We start from the raw sequence: 23,231 nt of genomic DNA, 5'->3' as shown, positions 1-23,231 counted from the left end.
GTTAAACCTACAGACGGTCCGCCGCAGCTTCCGCTACAGTCAGCCTCACGTTCAGGAAAAGGCGGCAGCCGTTAAAAATCCTGGCCGGTGTCGTGCAAGAAGGAAGCCGGTAAGACATGTTGGATTGGATTGTTGGTCTGCTGTATTTGTGTAGTTAGCTTGGAAATGCAGTTTTATTTTTGGGAAATATTACTTATTGTTTTTTTTAACTTTATATAAAATCTGGCTTCTTTTGAACAACCCAAAATGTCTATAAAAAGGTGATGCAGTGAAGGTGAAAATAATTAACACTGAATGTTTATAGTTTCAGCAGCTGTAACATTTTGGGACCTAAAAGATAAAAAGTGTATAATCAGTTTAAAGGTGCCTCAAGGGTTAATGACCAAAATCACTGAAGTACTTTTATCAATGTTACATTTTTTCAAAGTACTTGTTCATTTGTCTTTTATTCACAGGATGCAGGAGTTGGTACTTTGTCAGATAACCATTGTTTCTGATGACAAAGATGGGCTGATTAATTTTTTTTTTTTGCATTCAGGGTGTTATCTGCTATGTGTGCATTCAAAGTCAAAAGACTCAAACTTTCAGTGTAGGTTCCTGATTTTTCACAATATTTCATATAGTTTCATAATGACTTAATGTGTGCTCTGTGTCAACAGCTGCTGGAGGCGAGGACGAGTGTCCTGGCAGTGAAGGAGGTTGCCTTCTGGGACGGTGTCACCACTGACCTCATGTTGGATGAGGAGGATGGCGTCTCAGAGGGCGTGTCAGGCTGGATTAAGACCCCCAAGCTTCCCCAGCCAGGAGCTCAGTGACCTCTGAGCCAAACTGCAAGACAGACTAGAAGCTCACCCTAAATACAACACTGTGCACCATAAGTGTTTGTATGCTGGACCATGCTCTGAGAGAAAGCCACCACCACATGGCCCAGAAGTAGCAAAGCATATATATATATATATATATATATATATATATATATATATATATATATATATATATATATATATGATGTGTGTGTGTATGTGTGTGTGCATATTGCTTTGTAAATAAAAAAATGAAATTCAAACTTGTGCCTCACAATTTGTTTCTCTTAATTTAATTCCTTTTAGTTGAGGTTATTAGCATGGCATGAATACAACATAACATACAAGGTATATAACAGAAATAATAATTAACAATAATTTTTATTACTGGGTTATTATTTATTAGGGAGGGGCTTACCCAGGCCTGTCTTTATAAAGGCCAATGGGGGACAGATCTAGCAGCCAATCACATGTGAGTGCTGAATTGTGATGGCATTTTTTTCATCCAATGACAGAGAAGCTATGTGGGTCTGTTGCCGCTGCTTCGGCTTGCAGCGCTGCTATTCATATGTAAAGTAGAGGCGTTAACACCTCCCGCTGGCCGGCTCCCCCCGTACCTCTACCCCCGCTGATTCTGGTGGTACGTAAACGACCATATCCGTCTCAGGCGAACGAAAATGCGCATCCCCATATGCTGCTCCCGCGTCAGTATACGGGGACGAATGTTTCTTTTCGTGCAGTGACTGTTACAGAGGACGTGGAGGCTACAGCAGCGAACACGTCTGTGATCTTTACACATTTTGTAGCATCTACAGTGACACTCTTCAATTTCTGAACCTACTTTCTGCCCTTCGGTTTCTCCATATTGCCTCTCCTTTAACACACGCGCTCAACACTGAAAATACTAGCGGGAGTAGTTTCAGTGTTCTGCACCACGCAGAGAAAGGGTGGGGCCGCTTTCATCCTATATCCTGATTGGTTCTGTCCACTGTCTATATTGAAGATGGGCCAATGGGCCGCCCCCTCTAAATTGTGGGCCGGTCTCTTAGAAAAAAAAAAGGGAAGAAAACAAAATCCAACGGCATCTGCCCTTGAGGACTGTTGGCCCACTGGGCAAATGCCCGGTACGCCCGATTGCCAGTCCAGTCCAGCCCCCACCCCCACAAACAAAACTTACACAAAGCATAAAGCTTTTTGTAAAACTTTAGGAACTTACTGGTCAAAAAAAGCTCTGAGCCATTGTCCTCCTCATCCTGCCGTAATAAAGACCCCCGTGAAAGCCTTATCGAAACCTGTAACAACCTTCCCCGCCCCCAACACTGCTCTTGTAAATTTCCATATGTAAAATACACACAATATAAGTGGCGTAACAACGGCGTACGGTGATATTTTCTGTGTAATGGTGCATGTCAGGCTCACCATTACATACATATTTACATCTAAATGGCATATAATATGAGGACGAGCTGAGAATAAAAAGTTACACGTACCATGGATCTCTTTCAGAGTACAGCTGTTCGTTCGCCGGATGTTGTAGCGATAAAACCGGTCGAATCAGTGACGAAATCCTCTAATAAATAATAATCCACTCTTGTGAGTCATTTAGTCACTTCATTGAATAAATAAAGTCTGTTTTTGATGCATTCTGACAATCCGTTGGTGAGAAAAAGTATTGTAAACACTGTTTATGCACGACGGCACACAGACTTTTACTTCCTGCTCAGTTTCACGCATGGAGGACGCACTGATTACGCAGGGAGTTTATGGTTTCATCTGAAAACCCACCCCATAGTGCCATATACCCACGTGTCAGGAATTTTATTGGCTATACATCTGTGGTTTCGGATTTTGGGTCAGACTCGACCAATCAGAACGATTGGGGAACATTTGGGGGCATGTCCAGAAAAGTTACATGACACTGTCTGGTTATTATTGGCTCTGGAAAACCCGTTTCATAACATGATTGGACAAATGAGGTGTCAATCCAATTCTGAGGGTCTGTCTGTCATATAAAAGCATTGTAAGAGCGAACTGCAGTGTTACTGTGACGCTATGTGGCTTCAAAGTCGGAAAGTACTACAAACGGCCCGTGGGCGGGCCGTTGCCAGTTAATAGGTTCAATTTGTTTTGCAGGGTGTTTCACAATATGAAAAAACACAACTTCACATCATGTATAGCTCCACTACCCGCTCAAAAACTATAACTTGAATGAGGACATTATATATAAACTTTCAGTTAAACAAATGTCACTGAGCAGTCCTTACCATTAAAAATAATCTCTCTTCTTCCTTACATCTTTCTCCATCTCTGAGAAAAATTATGTCACTTTCTTTTTTCCTCTCCTTGGTAAATACAGCAGCTGTATCTTTAGCTACCAAACACATTCTGTGCACAGAAACAGTTTGTATGTTTGCTGATATTTGCTGAGCTGTTGAAGCATTGCATTTGAAATTACCTAACATTTGAAATTATACTCCCTTTATGCTTGCACCTTTTGTAACCCTAGCTAGATTCTGAAATACAGAGACCACACCTTAATGACATCTGTACCAAGAACGCTGTTAATGGATCCTTCCAGTCAACTTTAATCCCTGAGCATAGAGCTATAAATTAAGCATGGATTCTGGTTTTTGTTTTCTTTTTCTTGTCTTTCATCTCTTTGTGCACAATATATCTGTGAATCACAGCCACCTCAAAATGTGTGGGGTGGCGATGGCTCAGGCAGAGCAGGTCATCTACTAATCAGAAGGTTGGTGGTTCCAGTCTACATGTCAAAGTATCTTTGGACAAGATACTGAACCCCAAGATTCTCCCAATGTGAGAAGTAGATGGAAACCACTTAGACAGAAAAGGTGCTTGTGTCATTGTCCTGGGCTGTGGGCCCAGCATTTTGTGTTTAGTTCTGTTTTCACTAAGTTTGTTTTGGTTTTCATTATTCATCTTAATTTCATGTCTGGTTAGTTATGGTTTATAGTTTAATCTCCTGGTTTCCTTGGTTCCGGTACCCCCCTGCATCTCTGTCCTGTGCCTGTGTGTTTCCTGTTTTACTTTGATAGTCCTTTGTTCCTTGTGCTTTGTGTTTACTTTTGCTTCCCCTTGTCCTGTTTAATTACATTCAGCTTTGTCTCTCACCTGTTGCCTGTTCCCCGATTACCTAGTGTGTGTATTTAGGTCGTCAGCCTGCATCTGTTCCCTGTTGCGTCATCGTCAATGATCCCGGTTGTGTGACTTCCCTTTCCATGAGTCCTTTGTTTTAGTTCTGACTCTGTCCAGTTCAGTTTATGTTATACCAGTTGTAATATTTTCAATAAACCTCCTTTGAGTTCAGTTCACCATGTTGAGTCCTGCATTTGGGGTTCGCCTTTGCCTGCCTGCCACAGCAACCATGACAGCGTGTATGAATGGGTGAATAAGATGTGTTGTATAAAGCACTCTGAATGCTCAAGCAGAATATAAAAGTGCTATATAAGAACCAGTCCATTTACCAATAAGCAGTAGTGATGGATACAGCAACAGGATTTTCTATCATGTCCTAATGCTCCCTCCATTTATTTTAAAATAAGTTTAATGTCAGGAGGGTGCACACTAACATGAAATAACTTGTAAGGAGTAGAAAGAAGAGATATTTGTGTGAAAATGTATGGAGTAAAGTAGAATGTAGTCAGAAAATTAATTTCAAATACTGTAAGTGCTGATGCTGACAGTACAGTATTGGTACTTTGTTACTTCCCCTCTTTGCCTTTCAGTAACTGTTACCTGCCTAGAATCCTACAACCAAGCATGATAGAACTTCTTAGATTAACATTTCAACTCACTTCTAGTGTTTGGGAATTTCTGCCATGACAGACACTAACCACCTTGTGGCACAGCTCACTGAAGGCATCTCAGCAGTGAAGGTGCCCAATGTGTACCAATTAGACTCTGTGTCAACAATCTTCTTTGAAAGGCTGTTGAAGTTCTGCTGGAGGTGGAAGTTTAAGTTCTTCTGGACTGTGGCCTGTGCCAGATGCTGCCAGCACACTCTCACTGCACATTTGGGCACACCAGGCATGTCGGCCTGTCCACCATCCTCCCCTGCCACCTGATCCGACTCACCACACAGTGTGATCTGTGGACATCTGAGCCCCCCCTCTTCATGTGAGTGTCCGAGACATGCAACTGCAGGCCTCATGGCACAGTTACAAAATTGATCAATGACCTGCAACCTATGGTATCCTGGTGCTGAGTGCATTTATGAACACTCTTGTGCTGAAAAATGATGTTCATTACAGACAAACTGTAACTAGTACAGAAGTTCAATAACAGAGCACCATTCAAGTTCAGATTGGATAGGCTGTTCCTTTCAATTGTTCTTCCAAGGTCTCACTGTCCAAGACCTCAGTTTTTGTTTTTGAATTTAATTCTCTATGACAGTCATGCACTGTCAAAACCCCTCATAAAGTCTGTTTAGATTCCTTCCTGTTGGAGTTGTGTGTGTGTGTATGTACATGAGAACCTGAACATCTAAAGTGCCTAAAACTTTTGCACAGTTACAAAACTAAGGTTCGTGGCAGATTTTTTTCCCCCCCTGAACTAAGCTTCCTGCTATATTTTTCTCATCCCTCCTGATTTCAAAGAACCGGTGTGTTAGTCTGCTCATCTGCAGATGATGCACAGTGAGGATGAGAAGTTTACGAGATGAAAACTGTGACAGTCAAATGCTGCTTATGGGCAGTTCTATGGGTTCTATGGCTCAAACTATATAATATAAATGTGGTGGTATCTATTTTAATGTCAGTCTCAGCTATAGTCTCAATCAGCTCAGCATTCAGGCAGACAGATGTGATCTAGCGCAAATAATCACCTGTCTAGGTGCCATAATTCAGAGTGCCTGATCACACACAGCTAAGGGTGAACTCATTTTCAGTCTCACTACAGCCAGCAACATTCTACTATATAATATATAATCCTATGTCATAAAACCGCATAGTCATTTTCTGTGAAAGAGAGGGATTGCAAAAGTACTACAAAGAAAAACATACAAAAACTCCCCATGCCTCATGGTCATATAGTTGATGCTGTTTAGCTACTGAGTGATTTAAATTTCTTCTTCCTTCTATTCAGGTCTAAAAGATAAACAAGCTGCTGCATATGGTAATAGGAATCCCTTAGTGCCAATCTCTTGGGGGCAGTGGAAAAACAAAACATGCAAAACATTTAAAGAAAAATCCTGAGGACAAATTAGGCACTCGTACAGTAGGCAGTATTGGCACCCTGTTCCTCTTACCTAATCAACACCAAAAAATTCACCACCCTAAAAAAACAAGTACAACAGCAAATGTGCACACATCTTACAGGCTAGGCCTACCTCTCAATTTTCAAATATAATTAAGTGTATTCTAGTTAAATACAGAAGTCTTCAGCATTTGGAATTAATAAGAAAATGTGCACATTCATGAGGTTCAGCAGGTACTGTTCATCCCTTTCCCTTTAATCATCTGATGCTTTTTGCAAAGACTCCAGGAACGATTCCATTACAGTTTGCTTTGCTGTATTCAGTGCTTGCAGTGTCCTTGGTCAGCATGCACAGATCTCTTTTTGTACAGAATGGAGCAAGAACCCATCCACAGTGCTATCCCCACGTAGAAGAGAGGTATGTAACTGCTCTTAGATAGTCTTCTTTCATTAAGTCAGATATAGTTCTTCTTCTTGTATTCAATTTTCAGTCTTGATGTGGTCAGGTATAGTCTTAGTTCCTGTAGTCAGATTTGTTACACTTTGATGAAGTCAGACATAGTCCTCTTTCATTTAGTTGGATATAATTCTTCTTCCTGTTGTCAGATGTAGTGCTCCTTCATTTTGTCCCTGAGTGTATTGTCGTGATGCAATTCTGTCCTATTGCTCTGATGGTGTTCCTTTTCCTTGATGCTGTCATCGGTTCTCTGGGCCCATCGCTTAGACAGGAAGTGGATTGCCACAGCTAAGATGAAAAGTATGGTGAACACCACTGCTGTCACCACACCTGAAAAGCAGGAAGGACACACACATTAGCAGAAACTCTTGTTTCATTAAAAATTCCTCCTTTCAATAAACACATCCGTTGTTCCCTTAAACAATATACAGTGTTATAGGGTCTTTACCTTGAATAAAAATGCCCGTTAAGTATTGTTTTTAGCTAGTACTACATAAAACTGAATTATTCAATGCATTGATTCAGTTATGTAACTGGATGGATGAATGAATACACCCCGTAAAAAAGAAATACTGAAAACATTGCACTAAATATTATGGTTATAAACCCAATTCCATAAACAGTGGGACACTGTAAAATGTAAGTAAAAACAATACAATTATTTGCAACAATACAATTATTTGCAATAATTTAGCCAACCCATAATTTATTCATAATTCCAACATCTCTGCCTGGCCACCCTCACCGGCACCAGCTGGAGCTATGTCATCGCTGTCTGTGTGTCACTGAGATCAGTACAGGCTCACCAAAGGATGATGGCCAGTTCCAACACGTGCAAAGGGGATAGAAAGGATAGCTACACAAATAATTTATACTGCGCTAAACCACAACAAACAATTGCCTCAAGGTGCTTTATATTATAGGTAAAGACCCTACAATAATCAGAGAAAACCCAACAGTCAAAATGACCCCCTATGAGCAGCACTTGGTGACAGTGGGAAGGAAAAACTCCTTTTTTTTGTTCAAAGTTTCTTTGTTTTTTTTAATCACCATGAAATTACTTTGAGATACAAATTATAATTTTTCACAGATCCCACCCCAAAAAAAGCCCGGCCCTGTTACACCAAGATTATAATAAAAATACAACATTCAATCAGAAAGTGCAAAGAAATTATGAGCATAACATTTTCTTTAAAAAGAAAAAAAAAACAAAACCTGATGTATTTGTATACAAGTTATTTATGAAAAACTAGAAGCACTCAGAGAGTGCGAACCTCCTCCAAGGCCATAGGCAGGCCCGGATTAAGGTGGGTCTGGGCCCCGGGGCAAGGAGATTGCAAGGGCCCCCCCTCCCCCCCTCCCGCTCCGAGCCCATACCAACCCCCACCCCCACCCCCCCCACCCCCACCCCGACACACACTCCCCTACAAAAGTCTCTTTCTGCTCTTCCTTCGTGCAAAATCATCTACCAACTCATCAAAGTTCAGCTGTTGCACAAACTGTGATTCAATTGCAAGAAGTGAGAGGGAGTTCAGACGATTTTGGGTCATTTTCATCCTGAGCTCATTTTTTATTCGAGCCATTCTGGAGAATGACCGTTCCCCTTCACAGTTCGTAATTGGCAGAGTCAAGAACAGTCGAAGTTGCCATATCCTGTAGCCCAGGGGCCCTTTGATTGCTGTCCCCCTAGGCGCTCTAGTCGCCATACCGCATAGCCCAGGGGCCCTTTGATTGCCATTTCCTGTGGCACAGGGGCCCTATGGTTGCCATATCCCGTGGCTCAGGGGCCCTTTGATAGCCGTCCACCGTGGCCCAGGGGCCCTCTGATTGCCGTCCCCCGTGGCCCAGGGGCCCTCTGGTTGCCATATCCCGTGGTTCAGGGGCCCTTTGCCATCCCCCGTGGCCCAGGGGCCCTCTGATTGCCGTCCTCCGTGGCCTAGGGGCCCTCTGGTTGCTGTACGACATGGCCCAGGGGCCCTCTGGTTCCTATGTCCTGTGGCCGAGGGCCCTCTGACTGCTGTCACTCCCCCCAGCCCATTTCAGTTAACCCTTATAGACTAAAGAAGTACAACTAAAGAAGATCCTAGAATAGAGGGCTCTATCGCAATCAGCATCGACATCGGTATCTGGATTGTTGTTGGGCCCCCCCCTGGGCCCCCTGGATCCATGGGCCCCGGGGTGCCAGCCCCACTCGCCCGGTCGGTAATACGGCCCTGGCCATAGGGTCACTGACGCTGTAATACGTGTATCTAAATACTGTGAAATAATCTTTCATGTTTCCCAGACAACAATAACCCCCTATCCCGCAATAGTGAAGAGTCCTTAAAAAAATTCCTGGATCCAGATCGTGATCCAGATCACCGCCAAAATTTAATCACTTCTTCCTCTTGTCATTTCCAACCACTCCACAAAATTTCATCGAAATCCGTTCATAACCTTTGGAGTAATCCTGCTGACAAACAAACAAACAAACAAACAAACAAACCAACGCGACCGAAAACATAACCTCCTTGGCGGAGGTTAAAAACAGAAAAGAAAAGGGAGAAGGGGGAGGAAAGGATGGGAAAGATTCTATGAGTCAGAGATGTCTAGAGGCCACATGATTCAGAATTGGTTGCCAGGTGATGTAAAAGTTGTGTGCACAACCTCTTACAGCATAGCAAATTTTTTTCCAGAGTTAAATGATGCATAAGATCTCCAACCCATGAAGCATAAGTTGCAGGAAATTTATCTTTCCATTTGAGTAGTATGAGTCTCCTTGCTCCTTGTGTGACAAATGCTATCATGTTTTTTTTCTGCACCACCTAAGATTAAGAGTTAATGGTACCATTCCAAATATTCCTATAACAGCAAGAGGTTCTATAGTTATTCCTAATGCATCCAAAAAAAATTGAAGATTGATAGCCAGAAGTTTCTTAGTCTTGGACAAAGCCAAAACATATGAGCTAAAGATGCTGCTGGTGATCTACAGCGATCACAGTTGGGGTCTATGTTTGGTGTAAATTTAGCCAATCTTGCTTTGGACCAATGTAACCTATGGGTAACCTTAAATTGTATAACTTTTTGTTTTAAACAAATTGAAGAAGAGTGTATTTTTTTCTATTGCAGAATCCCATATGTTCTCATGCAGTTTTATTTATTTATTTATTTTTTTTTTTATTTATTTATTTATTTTTTTTTAGCCTGTCATGTCTGGCATCTTTCACAATCGGAATGATGATCCGAATGCACTGATGTACCAAACATATTTGCTTTGACAAGAACAGCTCTATATGTTTCCTATAGGCTCTTCTTGTTAATGTTTGCAATTTTATTTTTATTTATTTATCTTTTTATTTAGTTATTCATGCCAAGTCTGACAGGCAACAAGGAAGGGGCAAGAACAAGAGGTGGGGGGGAGAAAAGGGGGGGGGGGGGGGGGGGGGGGGAAGAAAGGAGATAGAGAGAAAAAAAATAAATAAATAAATAAATAAATAAAAGGGGTTGATATACTCACACACACACACACACACACACACACACACACACACACACACACATCCATACACACACCCATATGCACCTACATATACACACACACACACACATAAGTTTATTGTTTGTAGTAATGTGTGTGTATGCCCCTTTGTCATGCAATGTATTCGATAATGAGGGCGAGAAACTGCAACCATGCTCCCCGCGATCCAGAGGCAGATAGGGAAGGACCCAGGGGACCCAGGCCATCCACAGCACAGGAGCTCAGAAGACTTGGGGCCACACATCCCGATGGCAACCGCGTACACTCCCCAGAAGAGGAAGGAGGGAGGCTACAGACGGAACCCCCACAATCCAGGGGCTAGAGTCCAGAGAGCCAGAGGCGACGGGCAGCCCACCCCCCCCGGCAGGCCGGCACCCCCAGCACGAGCCAGGCATGCGGCCCCCGAGGCCCCAAGCGCCCGAGAGCAGCCCGACACCCGGCAGAGCCCCCCCACGCGCCAAAGAGGCCCAAGCCACCCCCAGGCCACGGCCGCCAAGGGAGCAGGTCAAAGACCATGCCGAGACATCCGGCCACACACCCCGGGACCCACGGGCACCCACACCCCAGAGGCGGCAGTGACGACCAGTGGGGAGCAGCGTGGAGCGGTAGGGAGGGGTAACTCCCACCCTCCGTGTCCCACAGGTGCCAAGGCTTGGCAAGCCACCAACCCAGGCCCAGCTGTCCACACACACACACTCTCACAAGCACACACATACACACACACACACACGTACCAGTCATTCCCTCATGTACACACACGCACATACACACGCACGCACATTCGCATGCACCAGTCACACACTCATGTATACACACTCACACTCACACGCACATACACACACACACACGTACCAGTCGTTCCCTCATGTACACACACGCACGCACATTCGCATGCACCAGTCACACACTCATGCATACGCACATGTAACATACATGGACACCTAATGTGGGAGAGCGGGTACCAGCACCAAGCCAGCGGCAACCCAGGGAAGCAGCCAACCCAGCCCCGAACAATGAGCCAGTCCCCATCCCAGGCGGGGTGCATGGAACTGGGGTGTGAGAAGGCCCGCCTCCTCCCACTCAGCGTGTTGGGGGGGTGATGTGAGTGTATGTACTGAGAAGAATGTGTATGGCTGTGTGAAAACTACAGTGCTTTTAAAATTGGAGGGACAGATGTAATATAAGCACTGAATAACAGCGCCCATCCACACCGTCCCCCCAAGGCCCTCAATGTCTAAAATGTAAATAAAATTGAGGTGCAGGCAGCAGTGAACAGACAAGTGGGGCCACCTCAGCAGTGCCACCCACTAACCACTGTGTGACACACCTGCCCCCCAAGGCCCTATATGTACTATGATGTGTTGTGAGCTGTATAATGCAATTAAAAAAGGAGGAGTGGGACATCCCTGCAGAGGGGCAGCCCTGCCTGGTGCCCCTCTGCAGACTGAAGCTTTGAGAAATAATATCATTTGTCATAACACGTGCATTGGGGGAGCTGTATAGTGTTCTGATCCAGCTTATGAAGGATAAACCAAATCCAAATTTGTGCAGAACTGCTAATAAAAATTTCCAGTTTACCCAGTCAAATGCTTTTTCTGCATCTAAAGAGAAAACTGTGGTTTCTAATTTATTAATGGAACAGTAATCTATTACATTTATTAGTCTGCATGTATTATTGGCTGAGTGCCAACCCTTGATAAAACCTGTTTGGTCTGGATGTATAATAGATGGAGTGATTTTTTCTAACCTTCTGGCAAGGACTTTGCAAATTATTTTAAGGTCTACATTAATCAGAGAGATTGGCCTGTAGCTGGATGGGAGTGTGGGGTCTTTGCCTGGTTTAAGAAGTAGACTAATGTTAGCAGAGTTCATGTTTGGAGAGACCGCATGATTGCTCTGAATCTGAGCCACCATTCTGAGAAAAGAGGGTCTTAGCACAGACCAAAATTCTTTATAAAACTCTGCTGGAAAACCATCTGGGCCTGGGGCTTTATTATTTGGGAGATGCTGTATTGCTTCGTAAAATTCAGATGATGAAAGAGGCGAATCAAGAGTCGCGGCCTGTTCATCATTTAGCTTTGGTAGATTAATGTTATTAAGATATTCTTCAATTTCAGCATCAGATGGATTAATCTGCGATGAGTATAAGGCTTCATAGAAGTCTCTAAAAGAGTTATTTATTTGTTGTGGGTCGTGGGTAATATTACCAGTTGAGTCTTTAATAGAATAAATGGCTGTTTTTTCTTTATTTAGTTTTAACTGGTTAGCCAAAAATTTTCCAGATTTATTTCCATGTTCGAAGTTTTCTAAACGCAACCTCTGCAACATGAATTGTGTCCTTTTATCAATTATTTCATTTAACTCCAGTTTTAGTTTCCTCATGTTGTTAATTATATGTTCTTGTGGTGAAGCAGCATAGGCAGTTTCTAAAGATTTAATTTTCTGTTCTAATTCTAACACAAGTGTTTTTTCTTTATTTTTCTTATGCGAGCAGTAAGATATTATTTTGCCCCTCATTACTGCTTTTCCTGCTTCCCAAAGAACACATGGTGATATTCCAGGAAGATCATTATTTTCTAAATATGCTGACCACTCCTTTTTGAAATAATTAATGAAATCTTGTTCTTTAAGTAATGATGTATTAAATCTCCAGTTTCTGATTGGTGGTGTGACTCTTTTCTGTGTCAGAGACATAGACACCGGTGCATGATCACTGATAGTGATAGGGTGAATCTGGGTGTCTGTGATATCCATCATCATGGAGCTGCTAACTAAAAAGTAATCTAAGCGGGAGTGAGACTTGTGTACTGGTGAGAAAAAACTATAATCTTTCAGAGTGGGGTGATGTGAACGCCAAGCATCACAAAGACCAAAATCCTTCATGTACTGTTTAAGAATGTCTGCAGACTGCCAGTTCCTCTGACTCACTGCTGTACTGAGCCTGTCAATATCTGCATTAAGTACCAGGTTGAAGTCTCCTCCTATTATAAGTGTGGTGTCAGAGTGATCGGACAGTAAAGTGAAGAAGGTATGAAAGAAGGAGGGGTCATCAACATTTGGCCCATATATACTAGCAATGCATAAATCTATATTTTGAATAGTTAAATTGAGTATTATAAATCTACCTTCTGGGTCTGATGTAGTATTTCTAATGATGCAGTTTATCTTTTTGTTAATCAATATGGCTACACCTCTTTGTTTGGAGTTGTAGCAGGCTGAGTACATGTGAGGGAACTGTGGAGAGGAGAGTATGTGCGCAGATGTTCTGGACACGTGTCTCCTGTAGAAACACAACGTCAGCCTGTAAATCATTTAACCGATTAATAATTTTCACTCTCTTTTCCCTTGAACCAACTCCGCGTACATTCCATGAGACAAACTTGAGTGTGCTCATGTTTAGATTAACAGGTGAAGTGTTGTGTGTTTACTAAAGATGTGTGCGCGCGTCCTCACATGTGTCCTCCATGACCTTGTGTGCGCATGTGTACGTGTCCTGCATGACTGTGTATCCTGTATGGCAGTGTGTGTGCTGTATGTCCGTGTGGCAAACATGTTGGGTGAAAAAAAAGAAGAAGAAAAAGGAGTGTAAAGTGTGAGAGAAATGAAACAGTGCAAACACCAAAGAGCCAAGCATAAAAAAAGAAAAAAAAACAACATGATAACAAAACAAAGACCTGTGCATTAATTGTTATATACAGACCTGTAGACCGGCCGCGGTTTAAGTTTACCTCTTATCTAATCAATTACATGCTTTAAATTAACATGAAGTTGCTCCTAATAAAGCCATGGGGTAACCTCCCGGTCCCTGTACAGCTGACCGTTAACATAAAGCTTATCTACAGCTACCGTAGCTCTGACGCCCTCAGTGATGTATTTCTTCCTTATTGGAAATAATACTCGCCTCCGATCGAGAATCTCTTTTGGAAATTGTTCATTAACACTGTAGTGTGTTCCACGCAGCTCTCTGCCCCGACTCCTGACCTGCTCTTTTTGCTTGTAATGTTCAAATTTAGCTACAATTGGCCGAGGCCGTTTGTTATCGGGCTTCTTACCTCCGAGCCGGTGAACACGATGGAAAGTTATATTTTTTACCGCTTCACTTGGGAGTTTCAGCTGATGCTGGAGGAATTCGCGAACCGAGGCTTCGGCATCCTCCTCTGCTTGCTCTGGGATCCCGGAGAAGACGAGGTTGTCCCGCATGCTCCGAGCCTGGATGTCCAGAATGGTCTCCCTCATTTTCTTGTTTTCCCCGGTCAGCTGTGTCATCCCATCGGTGAGTTGTTTCACGGTATCCCTCAGCGTTTGGTTCTCGACAGCAAGCGATGCCACCTGCTCTTGGCTAAACTCCAACGACACCCTCAGTTGTTGGAATTCCTTGTGGAGAACCTCCACCAAGGCAAGTCGGGCATCTAGGCTAGTTAGCTTCTTGTCGATGGAGTCCAGGACATCAGTGAAGCTTTTCTCTGGGGATAATGTGGATGTGCTTGTTGAGCACTCGGAACGAGTGCGTTTAGAAGTTGGTGTGGCCGTGGTAGCAGGATTTTTTTGTGGTTTGCCCATCACGAAGTTGACAAAGCACTCGTCGACGTAGCTCTCTAGGCTGTACAATGTTTCCTCGTCCAGTTTGTTATATTGAAAGAATTAATAGGCAGAGGTTAGTATTAGGAATAATTCTATTTTGTTATAAATATATTGGTTTGATTTACCTGAGTTGCACCGGTTTGTTTACTATACCGCCATATTACTTACGCACAGCTCTCGCGTGATCTCAGCAGTGACGCATCTCACAGACCTCATGCAGTTTTAAATTTAAGTCCTCTTCCCATTGTTTCCTCCCAATAAACCTTCTCTGATACACAACTTACAACCTCCTCCCAAACAATTACCCTGACCCCCACAAACACAAAGCAACTTACACAAAGCCCACCACAAAGCGAATATTACCGAATATCAATAAATAATGCTCTAAGCCATAGTGCAACTGCCGTGAAAGCCCATCGAGGTCTATAAAACACCTTCCCTGCCCGTGTTTCCTCGCTGGCGCACACAATCACACAAAGAAACATACAATATAAGTGGCGTAACACCAGCGTATGGTGATATTTTCCGTGTAACGGTGCATGTCTAACTCACCATTACATACATATTTACATCTAAATGGTATATAATACAGGACGAGCTGAGAATAAAAACTTACACTTACTCTGAATTGCCTTCCGAGTAACAGCTGTTCATTCATTCTTTCCGCAGTGATAAAACTGGCTGAATCATCAACAAAGTTTTCTAATAAATAATAATCCACTCTTGTGAGTCACTTTGTCACTTCGTTGAATAAATATAGCTTATTTTGAGATATTTATACAATCCGTTAGTGAGAAAAAGTACTCTAAACACTGTTGAGGTCACGACGGCGCAGAGAGTCTTACTTCCGGCTCGGCTTCGTGCACGTAGTACGCACTCATTGTGCAGCAACTTTGTGGATTCATGTGAAAACACACTCCAAGGTGCCATATACCCACATGTCAGGAATTTTATTGACTATACATTAAATTTTGGGTCAGTCGACCAATCAGAATGATTGGAGAACATTTGGGGCATTGCTGGTTATTATTGGCTCTGGAAAATACATTTCATAACATGATTGGCAAAATGAGGTGTCAATCCAATTCAGAGGGTCTAGTCTGTCATATAAAAACATCGCAAGGGCTGCAGCCTTACTGTGATGGTATGAGGTTTCAAAGACGGAAAGCACTACAAAGGTCCTGCAGGCAGGCCGCTGCCAGTTAACAGGTTAAAATAGAGAGGGTGTCTGTCTCCTGAACACAAACTGGGAGCTGGTTCCTGAAGGGATATTCATGGTATATGCCACATGTATATCTTATGTACATTTACTTGCCTGAGAAATTTGTTTTTGATTGGAAGATAAACATAACTGATTAAAAATACAGAAGCTTATAATGTTTTTTGTCATCATGAACTTTGTGTTCTGACTGTACAATGAACCACACTGATGGAGACTACACAATGATAGAAATGGAGATCTTGAGGTCATCTGAATACCCTGTTGTTGAAATTCTCTGTTTTCCACATTCTGTTTTCTATAATAATGAAACTAAGACTGATAAGCTGTGACTATATGAAACTGTAACTTTAATTAGAATCTACCAGCACTTCATGTCACACGCATGGCATGCAGTCCTGGTCCAGATTAATCTGTAAACTGTTTGAAATGGCTTTATTAAATTTAATAATTGGACTCCTTATTCCGTTTGTTTGTGTCATACCTGTTCAATGAACAAACAAGAGTGTGTGCTTAAGCAGACAACGAAATGTGATACTCTAAGTCTTTGTATAAGTAACGTCTGTGTTCTTTGTTTGAATTCCTCATTGCATTGCTGCATGCTCTATATTGACTGAATTCCTTCTTGCAAGAATACATTTTCAAAAGACAACTCTGGCAGCAGACTCTTATTTTTTTTTATTAAATGCACTAAAATTTCCACAACAGTCCTCAAGGACATGCTTGTATTTCAACTAATTGGTGTGCCCATGCTGGGCATGCTGAATTCCATGACAGAATCATGTCCGTTTTTAAGGCAGTGCTGCCTGGAGGCCTGATCATCATGGATATGCAATGTTCATTTCCGATCTTATCTTAATCGAAGTTCTTGCAATTTAATGTTGATGAACATTATTCTGAAGTTGGTCCACAATTTATAGATGCCTTTTTTTAATTCATATTGGTAACCTGTGCCCATCTTTGCTTCTGAGAAACTCTCACAATCATGTGATTGACTCATACAAATAAACCTAATTAGTTGCCAAATGTTTCTTCAGCTGTTTCTTTTTAGTCTTGTCTACTTTACTTGTCCACCCTTTTTTGACCCAGTCCCAGCTCTTTTTGAGTTGAGATGGGGGCAACACATTTCAAAATGTTGATGCCATTAAATTCAATATATTTTTCACAAAATAATAACAAGTCTAATTTCAAGCACTTCATATGTGTTCTGTGTTCTATTTTGAATAAAATATGGCTTTGTGAGATTTACAAATCTTTGCTTTCTATTTTTACTTATTTTGTAGAGTGTCCCAAAATTCATAGGGGTCATTTGATTGTTGGGGTTTTGTCTGCACCTCCAGTGGGTCCTGGGTTCCTCCTGGTGCCCGACAATAACTGACCTCATGTGGCTTGAGTATGCAGACAGTTCCCCAAGGATGAAGGCACTGATACCATTGATTTGCCCCCACGTTCACCTGACCTACATCCAATAGAACACCTCTGGGACATTATGTTTTGTCCATCCAATGCCACCAGGTTGTACAGGAGGTCAGTCATGCCGTGGTCTAGATGTGGGAGGAGATCCCCCAAGACACTATCTGTCATCTCATTAGGAGCATGCACCAACAGTGGCATGCGTGCAAGCACATAGGGATCATAGAAACTACTACCATTTTGAACTGAAGCAATGAAATTTTAGCAAAATAGACTAGACTGCTGAATATGTTTTTCATTTTGTCTTCACCCCTCTTTAGGTTGGTAATTTTCATTTCCATTAAACGATGTGGCATCCTTTCAGTCCTAAAACATTACTCAGTCCATGTCGGTATAGATATCCAACATGACTGTTTTTCCCATTGAGAGGGTTAGGGTTAGGTCCTCCTTATTGATATCACTGTCAGCTGACATGACCACATGCATCACAACTACAGTCTTCTGCACCTTGTCGAAATCCATATATAGCACAGATGTTCTTGTACGCAATCCCAGCCATGTGGTTGTGTCTCTCTGTCCATGCTGCCCCAATTTGCATTTTAGACGCTGCTACTATGTGTTGGACTCTCTTCAGGGTACTTTCCAACAACCTGCAACTTTGGTCCTATTGGCGGAGAGATTTCTGCCTCTATAGATCCAGTGCTCAGGGCCTGTTCTCATGTCTCCATGACCAGAGGCTCTGTGCTGTCTTTAATCCACCTTTTTCTAGCCACTGGTAGAATTTTTCAATGTCCACAATTCTACTATGTGTAGATGGTAGGGATGCGCCAATCCAATATTCAGTATTGGTGCAATCCTGGTCTAAATTACTGGATTGGCTATTGGAAAGAAATAAAAAATGCAATCCGATCCAATCCAGCTAATGTGAGCGTTTCGTTCACATTAGCTGCATTACAGGTCTCCATTGTCTTCTTATTCTTGTGGGTCTGTAGTTGACCAAACTAGCTTAGAGCTGCATTACCGCCACCCTACTGGAAGGAAGTCGATCAGGAGTTAGAAAGCAACCCCCTCAGATTCTGTAAAGTTCTCCGTCGCTGCGACGGATTCCCTTTGACACCAAGTGGATCATCGCTGACATGTTTTTCCGCCTCCACCGCTCTCTGCGTGTTTGTGTGTTGTGCTCGCTGTGCTGAGAATTTCAGCTGTTATTTTTTTCTCTACTTCAGTTCCCGGACATACAGCTAGCGAACGCAGCTATTAGCACTAGTGATTGTCCGGTACCGGAAGGACTCCTTACCCATCAAAATATTTTTGATACTGATTAGTGACTAAATATAGACCTGCAGTAGAAACTATTTAGGAGAATGCTTGTGAATATAAAGCATTACAAGATTACGCTCACACAGCCCCCAGTTTTTTAACATAAATGCTGATAACACAACAGCAGCAGTCAGCTGATTTACGCGCAGTCTGTCTGCACAAGCGCAAAGAGGCAGAGCCCGTGAGCTCAGATGGAGCAGAAGGAAATGTTTTTCTAGTGTCCAAAAGAAGCCTTTTCAACCCGTAACCACCATTAAATCTTTACTGGGAAACAGCTGGAGGTCCTTCATCAACCACCTGATCAGTAAGTGAAGAAAAGAGAACTTTGTAGCTGCTCCATCCACCCTGTTTGTTTCACACAGGGAAAAACTGCAGTATGGAAGTTAAATATGCAGATTAACTGTTAATACAAAAAAAGTATTTCTTATCCAGTTACTTGGGTAATCAATGTAATAATAAATGTAATAAATGTAATACCTACAATATAAATGTAATAAAAAATTGTTAAAATAATCAATAGTTGGAGCCCAAATGAAATTTGCAACATGCCATATGCCAATGCATCACCTTCTCACATAGGAGCAACAGGATTCAGGTGATAAAGCAATTGTTGTAAGTAAGCAAAGTTTATTTTTATAGTGCTTTTCACAGACAGAAAGGTGCTGTACAATAATTAAAACACAATATAAAAAAAAGAAATCACCATGTTAAAAACACAATAACATTATCGTATTAAAAGAAAAAAGAATTAAAATAAAGTCAACAGAAAGTCTGGTTAAACAGAGAGGTTTTCAACTGTTTTTTAAAAGACACCACAAAGTCAGCTAAATGGAGCTGGAGTGGTAAACAGTTCCAGAGCTTTGGTGCCACTGCCTGAAAAGCTCCCTGGTCCTTAGTCTTATGTGGGACAACTAAAAGATTTTGATTTTGTTGTGTGAGAGACTTATGTAAAATTGATCCAGGCATTTAAAAACATAAAAAATAAATAAATAAATTTCGGATCGGATTTATATCGGTATGGGCAGATTTCCAAATGTAAAATATTGGTATCGGATATAAAAAAGTGGTATTGAGCCATCCCTAGTAGATGGTACATCACATGGAGACACTTGGTCTTTACTTCCATCTCCTGCTCCTTATCTTGAGGCACTCTTGTTGTATCTCACCTTGGATCTCAATACCTGGTGGATTTATTTCTGAACATGAGAAAATAACCCCTTTGTCTATCCAAATTTTGAGTAATCATATGTCACTAAGTTGAAAAAGAGTGAATGAAGCAATGGACATGCATGAAATAATGGGCTTGTTATCATTTACAGATTTTATAAGGGTGTGTCTTTACCAAATGTCATGATCAGTATATAATGGAATAATGGCATGCTGAGTTGCTGTCAGTGACAGTGCTCAGCTCTGCAATGCACTGAACAAAATACATTCACTATTGGCAGCAAGATTATAAAATACTATTTAAGGAAATAACATTAGTGTCCTGCCAGAATATTTGACAATGAGCTGCTGCATTCCACACAAAAAGTAAAATGGTGTAACTGAGTGGGAGCTAAGCAGACAGAGATGATAACAAACCAGTAAGAATACTTAACAAATGCAGATGTAGAGTATAACAAATATAAAATCAGAAGTCAAATAATTGAGTACAAAAGAAGAAAACATACCTCCTATTACAGCAACATCATTTGTAGAATTACCCTCCTGCTGCTCCTTCTCCTTATTTTTCATTGCAGCTTGATCTGCAGAGGGAGAAGTGAATTTGTATCATGAATAAATTAGGGGTGGGACTCGATTAAAAAAATTATTCTAATTAATTAGAAGCTTTGTAATTAATTAATCGAAATTAACCGTATTTTAATCACATTTAAATATTTAACATGATAAATATTAATTTGTTTGGTTGATGAATGAATCAATATACATAAGTTTAAACTTCAAAATTTTGTTTATTTTCCCACCAGTCTGCTACACAGACCAACAAAGGGCGGAAATGCTCCTGTGATAAGCATCATAACTGGATAGTTTTATTCAACATTAATGTCTCACTTAATATAGTTGGAAATTAATCATTCGTTCAGCTGTATTCCTTGATGCTGAAATGTGTTATGCTTGTTTTAACAGCTTATTTTGAATTAAAGACTTAAAATTAAACCACAAAAAGTAGAAAAAGTTGTTAAAAGTTTGTTAACCAGCTGCTTTTACACAGCTGTGCTTCGCGTTCACGGCTGCTAGGCGACATGAGCTACGCAGAGGTGAAGGCAGGTGATGCTGATATGAAGGCTAGCCGCTCACTTCCGGCCTTTGCGGTCCTCGTGGGCTGCGAAGGACGTGGGCCGGGTCCTTTGAATGATGCGGCCCCTGAATTTTTGACATCGTGCGTCGATATAATCTGTGTGCCTGGAACTCGTGCACTGAGAAACGTTCCACGGTGCAAAGTGTGATTAAAATGCATTAAAATTTTTAACTCGTTATTTTCCCCCACAATTAATTAATCGAAATTAATGCGTTAAAGTGCCACCTCTTGAATAAATGTATAGAAAGTTCAGATTAGTGACATCTTTATCACATACAATTGTAAAAGTGTATGCTTACACACTCATGTATGCATTACGATTAACATCAAATAACATTTCTCTTAAAAAGAAACAATAGAAATTATTCTGTAAATTTACTTCTTCTAAGGAGAAGATTGTTTACTTCTCCTTAATGTATCACACACACAGTTACAGGTGTAAAAATATGCCACTATGATATTGTTCTTTGATTTGGAACATTGTAAATGCATATGTCTATAGCATTTACTTGGAAACAGTGTAAATAGTTTAGAATAATTGTTGCTGATTGCTGTCACAACTGTTAAGACTTTCCCTGTGTTAGATGAATATGCCACTTTCTGTTCGTGTTTTTTGACTGCTTGTCCAGTAGATGTTTTTGTATTACCTCGTAGGTTGTGGGATGTGATGGAGTCTGACAGTGCTCCACAGTTGGACTGCACCAGTGGACCCCGGATGGTGACCAATGAACTTCCTCGATTCAGCAGCGCTGCTTTCAGCGGAGCCACATGATTAAACTGGACCGAGGAGAGACAGCCCATGAAACCTTCAGAACCTACTTGAAATATTTCTTCTTCAAAGTTGTCTCTTCCTAGAGAGAGATGATAAGATAATATAAGATAAGATAAGATAGTGTTTATTTGTCACATGCACAGTTATACACAGTACAATGCACAGTGAAATGTATTTTGTACCTGCAACCTTATATACACACACACATAAATAAGAAGAATAAAAATTAAAAAAAAGTAATTCACACTATACACTATACTCTATATACTATACACTATACACACTTTTTAAATTATAATATTTACACTGTGCAATAATGGTCCAGTTAGGGCTCAGAGTTGAGCAGACGGATGGCTTGTGGGTAAAAACTCTTCTTCAACCTTTCAGTCTTAGCCCTCAGGCAGCGGTAACGCCGGCCTGATGGGAGCAGGGAGAAGAGAGAGTGTCCAGGGTGGCTGGGCTGTTTTAGGATCTTCATGGCCCTCAGCCTGCACTGCTTGGTGTAAATGTCCTGCAGGTTGGGGAGGGTGGTTCTGATGGTCCGTTCAGCTGAACGAACCACCCTTTTTAGGGCCATGAAGTCCTGCTTGGTGCAGTTTCCCATCCAGGTGGTGATGCTCCCACGCATGATGCTCTCGATGGTGCAGGTGTAAAAGTTCCTGAGCACCTTGAGTGGGAGCTTGAAGTCTCTCAGCCGCCTGAGGAGGTAGAGACGCTGTCTGGCCTTCTTCACAGTGATGTTTATGTGATGAGTCCAGGACAGGTCCTGTGAGATGGTCACTCCCAGGTATTTGAAGGTGTCCACTCTTTCCACCTCAGCACCACTGATGACAAGTGGATGGTAGTCCCTCTGCTGCTTCCTGCTGAAGTCCACGATCAGTTCCTTTGTTTTGCTGACGTTGAGCAGGAGGTGGTTCTCCTGGCACCAGTTCTCCAGGCGGGAGACCTCTCTCCTGTAGGCTGTCTCCTCATTGTGAGAGATTAGTCCCACAACAGCAGTGTCGTCAGCAAACTTGATGATGACGTTGGACTCTGACGTGGCCTCGCAGTCATGGGTGTACAGTGAGTACAGCAGAGGGCTGAGCACACAGCCTTGGGGGGATCCAGTGTTGAGGGTGAGGGAGGATGAGGTGAGGTGACCCACTCGTACCACCTGTGGTCTGCTGGTCAGGAAGCTGTGAACCCACCTGCACAGGGATGGGCCCAGGCCCAGGTCCAGCAGCTTAGAGACCAGCCTGGAGGGAACTATGGTGTTGAATGCTGAGCTGTAATCTACAAACAGCACCCTCACATAGTTCCCCTTACCAGTGTTTATGTGTGAAAGGGTCTTGTGGAGGAGGAAGGATATGGCGTCGTCTGTGGATCTGTCTGGCCGGTATGCAAACTGTAGTGGGTCGAGGGTGGTGGGCAGTGAGGAGGTGATGAATGTCTTGATGAGTCTCTCAAAACACTTCATCACCACAGAGGTGAGTGCTATGGGCCTGAAGTCATTGGGGCTGCTGGGGTGTGGTTTCTTTGGGACAGGGACTATGATGGACTTTTTAAAGCAGGTGGGAATCACACACAGTTTCAGTGAGAGGTTGAATATCACTGTAAACACAGGTCCTGGTCAGCGCAGGTCTTAAGGACACGT

General features: G+C 42.1%; 1 protein-coding gene across 1 annotated transcript in view; it reads right to left on the bottom strand.

Moving 5' to 3' along the window:
- Window positions 1–6,619: 6,619 nt before the first annotated feature.
- The window catches only part of LOC115776688 (contactin-associated protein-like 5), a 242,758-nt gene continuing 226,146 nt past the window's right edge, over window positions 6,620–23,231 (bottom strand). The window contains exons 21-23 of the mRNA XM_030724438.1: window positions 21,474–21,677; window positions 20,198–20,272; window positions 6,620–6,804 (exon numbers count right to left, since the gene is read on the bottom strand). Coding sequence (XP_030580298.1) covers window positions 6,620–6,804; window positions 20,198–20,272; window positions 21,474–21,677 — 464 coding nt within the window. The remainder of the gene's footprint in view (window positions 6,805–20,197; window positions 20,273–21,473; window positions 21,678–23,231) is intronic.

Source organism: Archocentrus centrarchus, unplaced genomic scaffold (genome assembly GCF_007364275.1).
Source record: "Archocentrus centrarchus isolate MPI-CPG fArcCen1 unplaced genomic scaffold, fArcCen1 scaffold_36_ctg1, whole genome shotgun sequence".
Taxonomy (NCBI): domain Eukaryota; kingdom Metazoa; phylum Chordata; class Actinopteri; order Cichliformes; family Cichlidae; genus Archocentrus; species Archocentrus centrarchus.
This window is presented reverse-complemented; position numbering and strand designations above follow the sequence as displayed.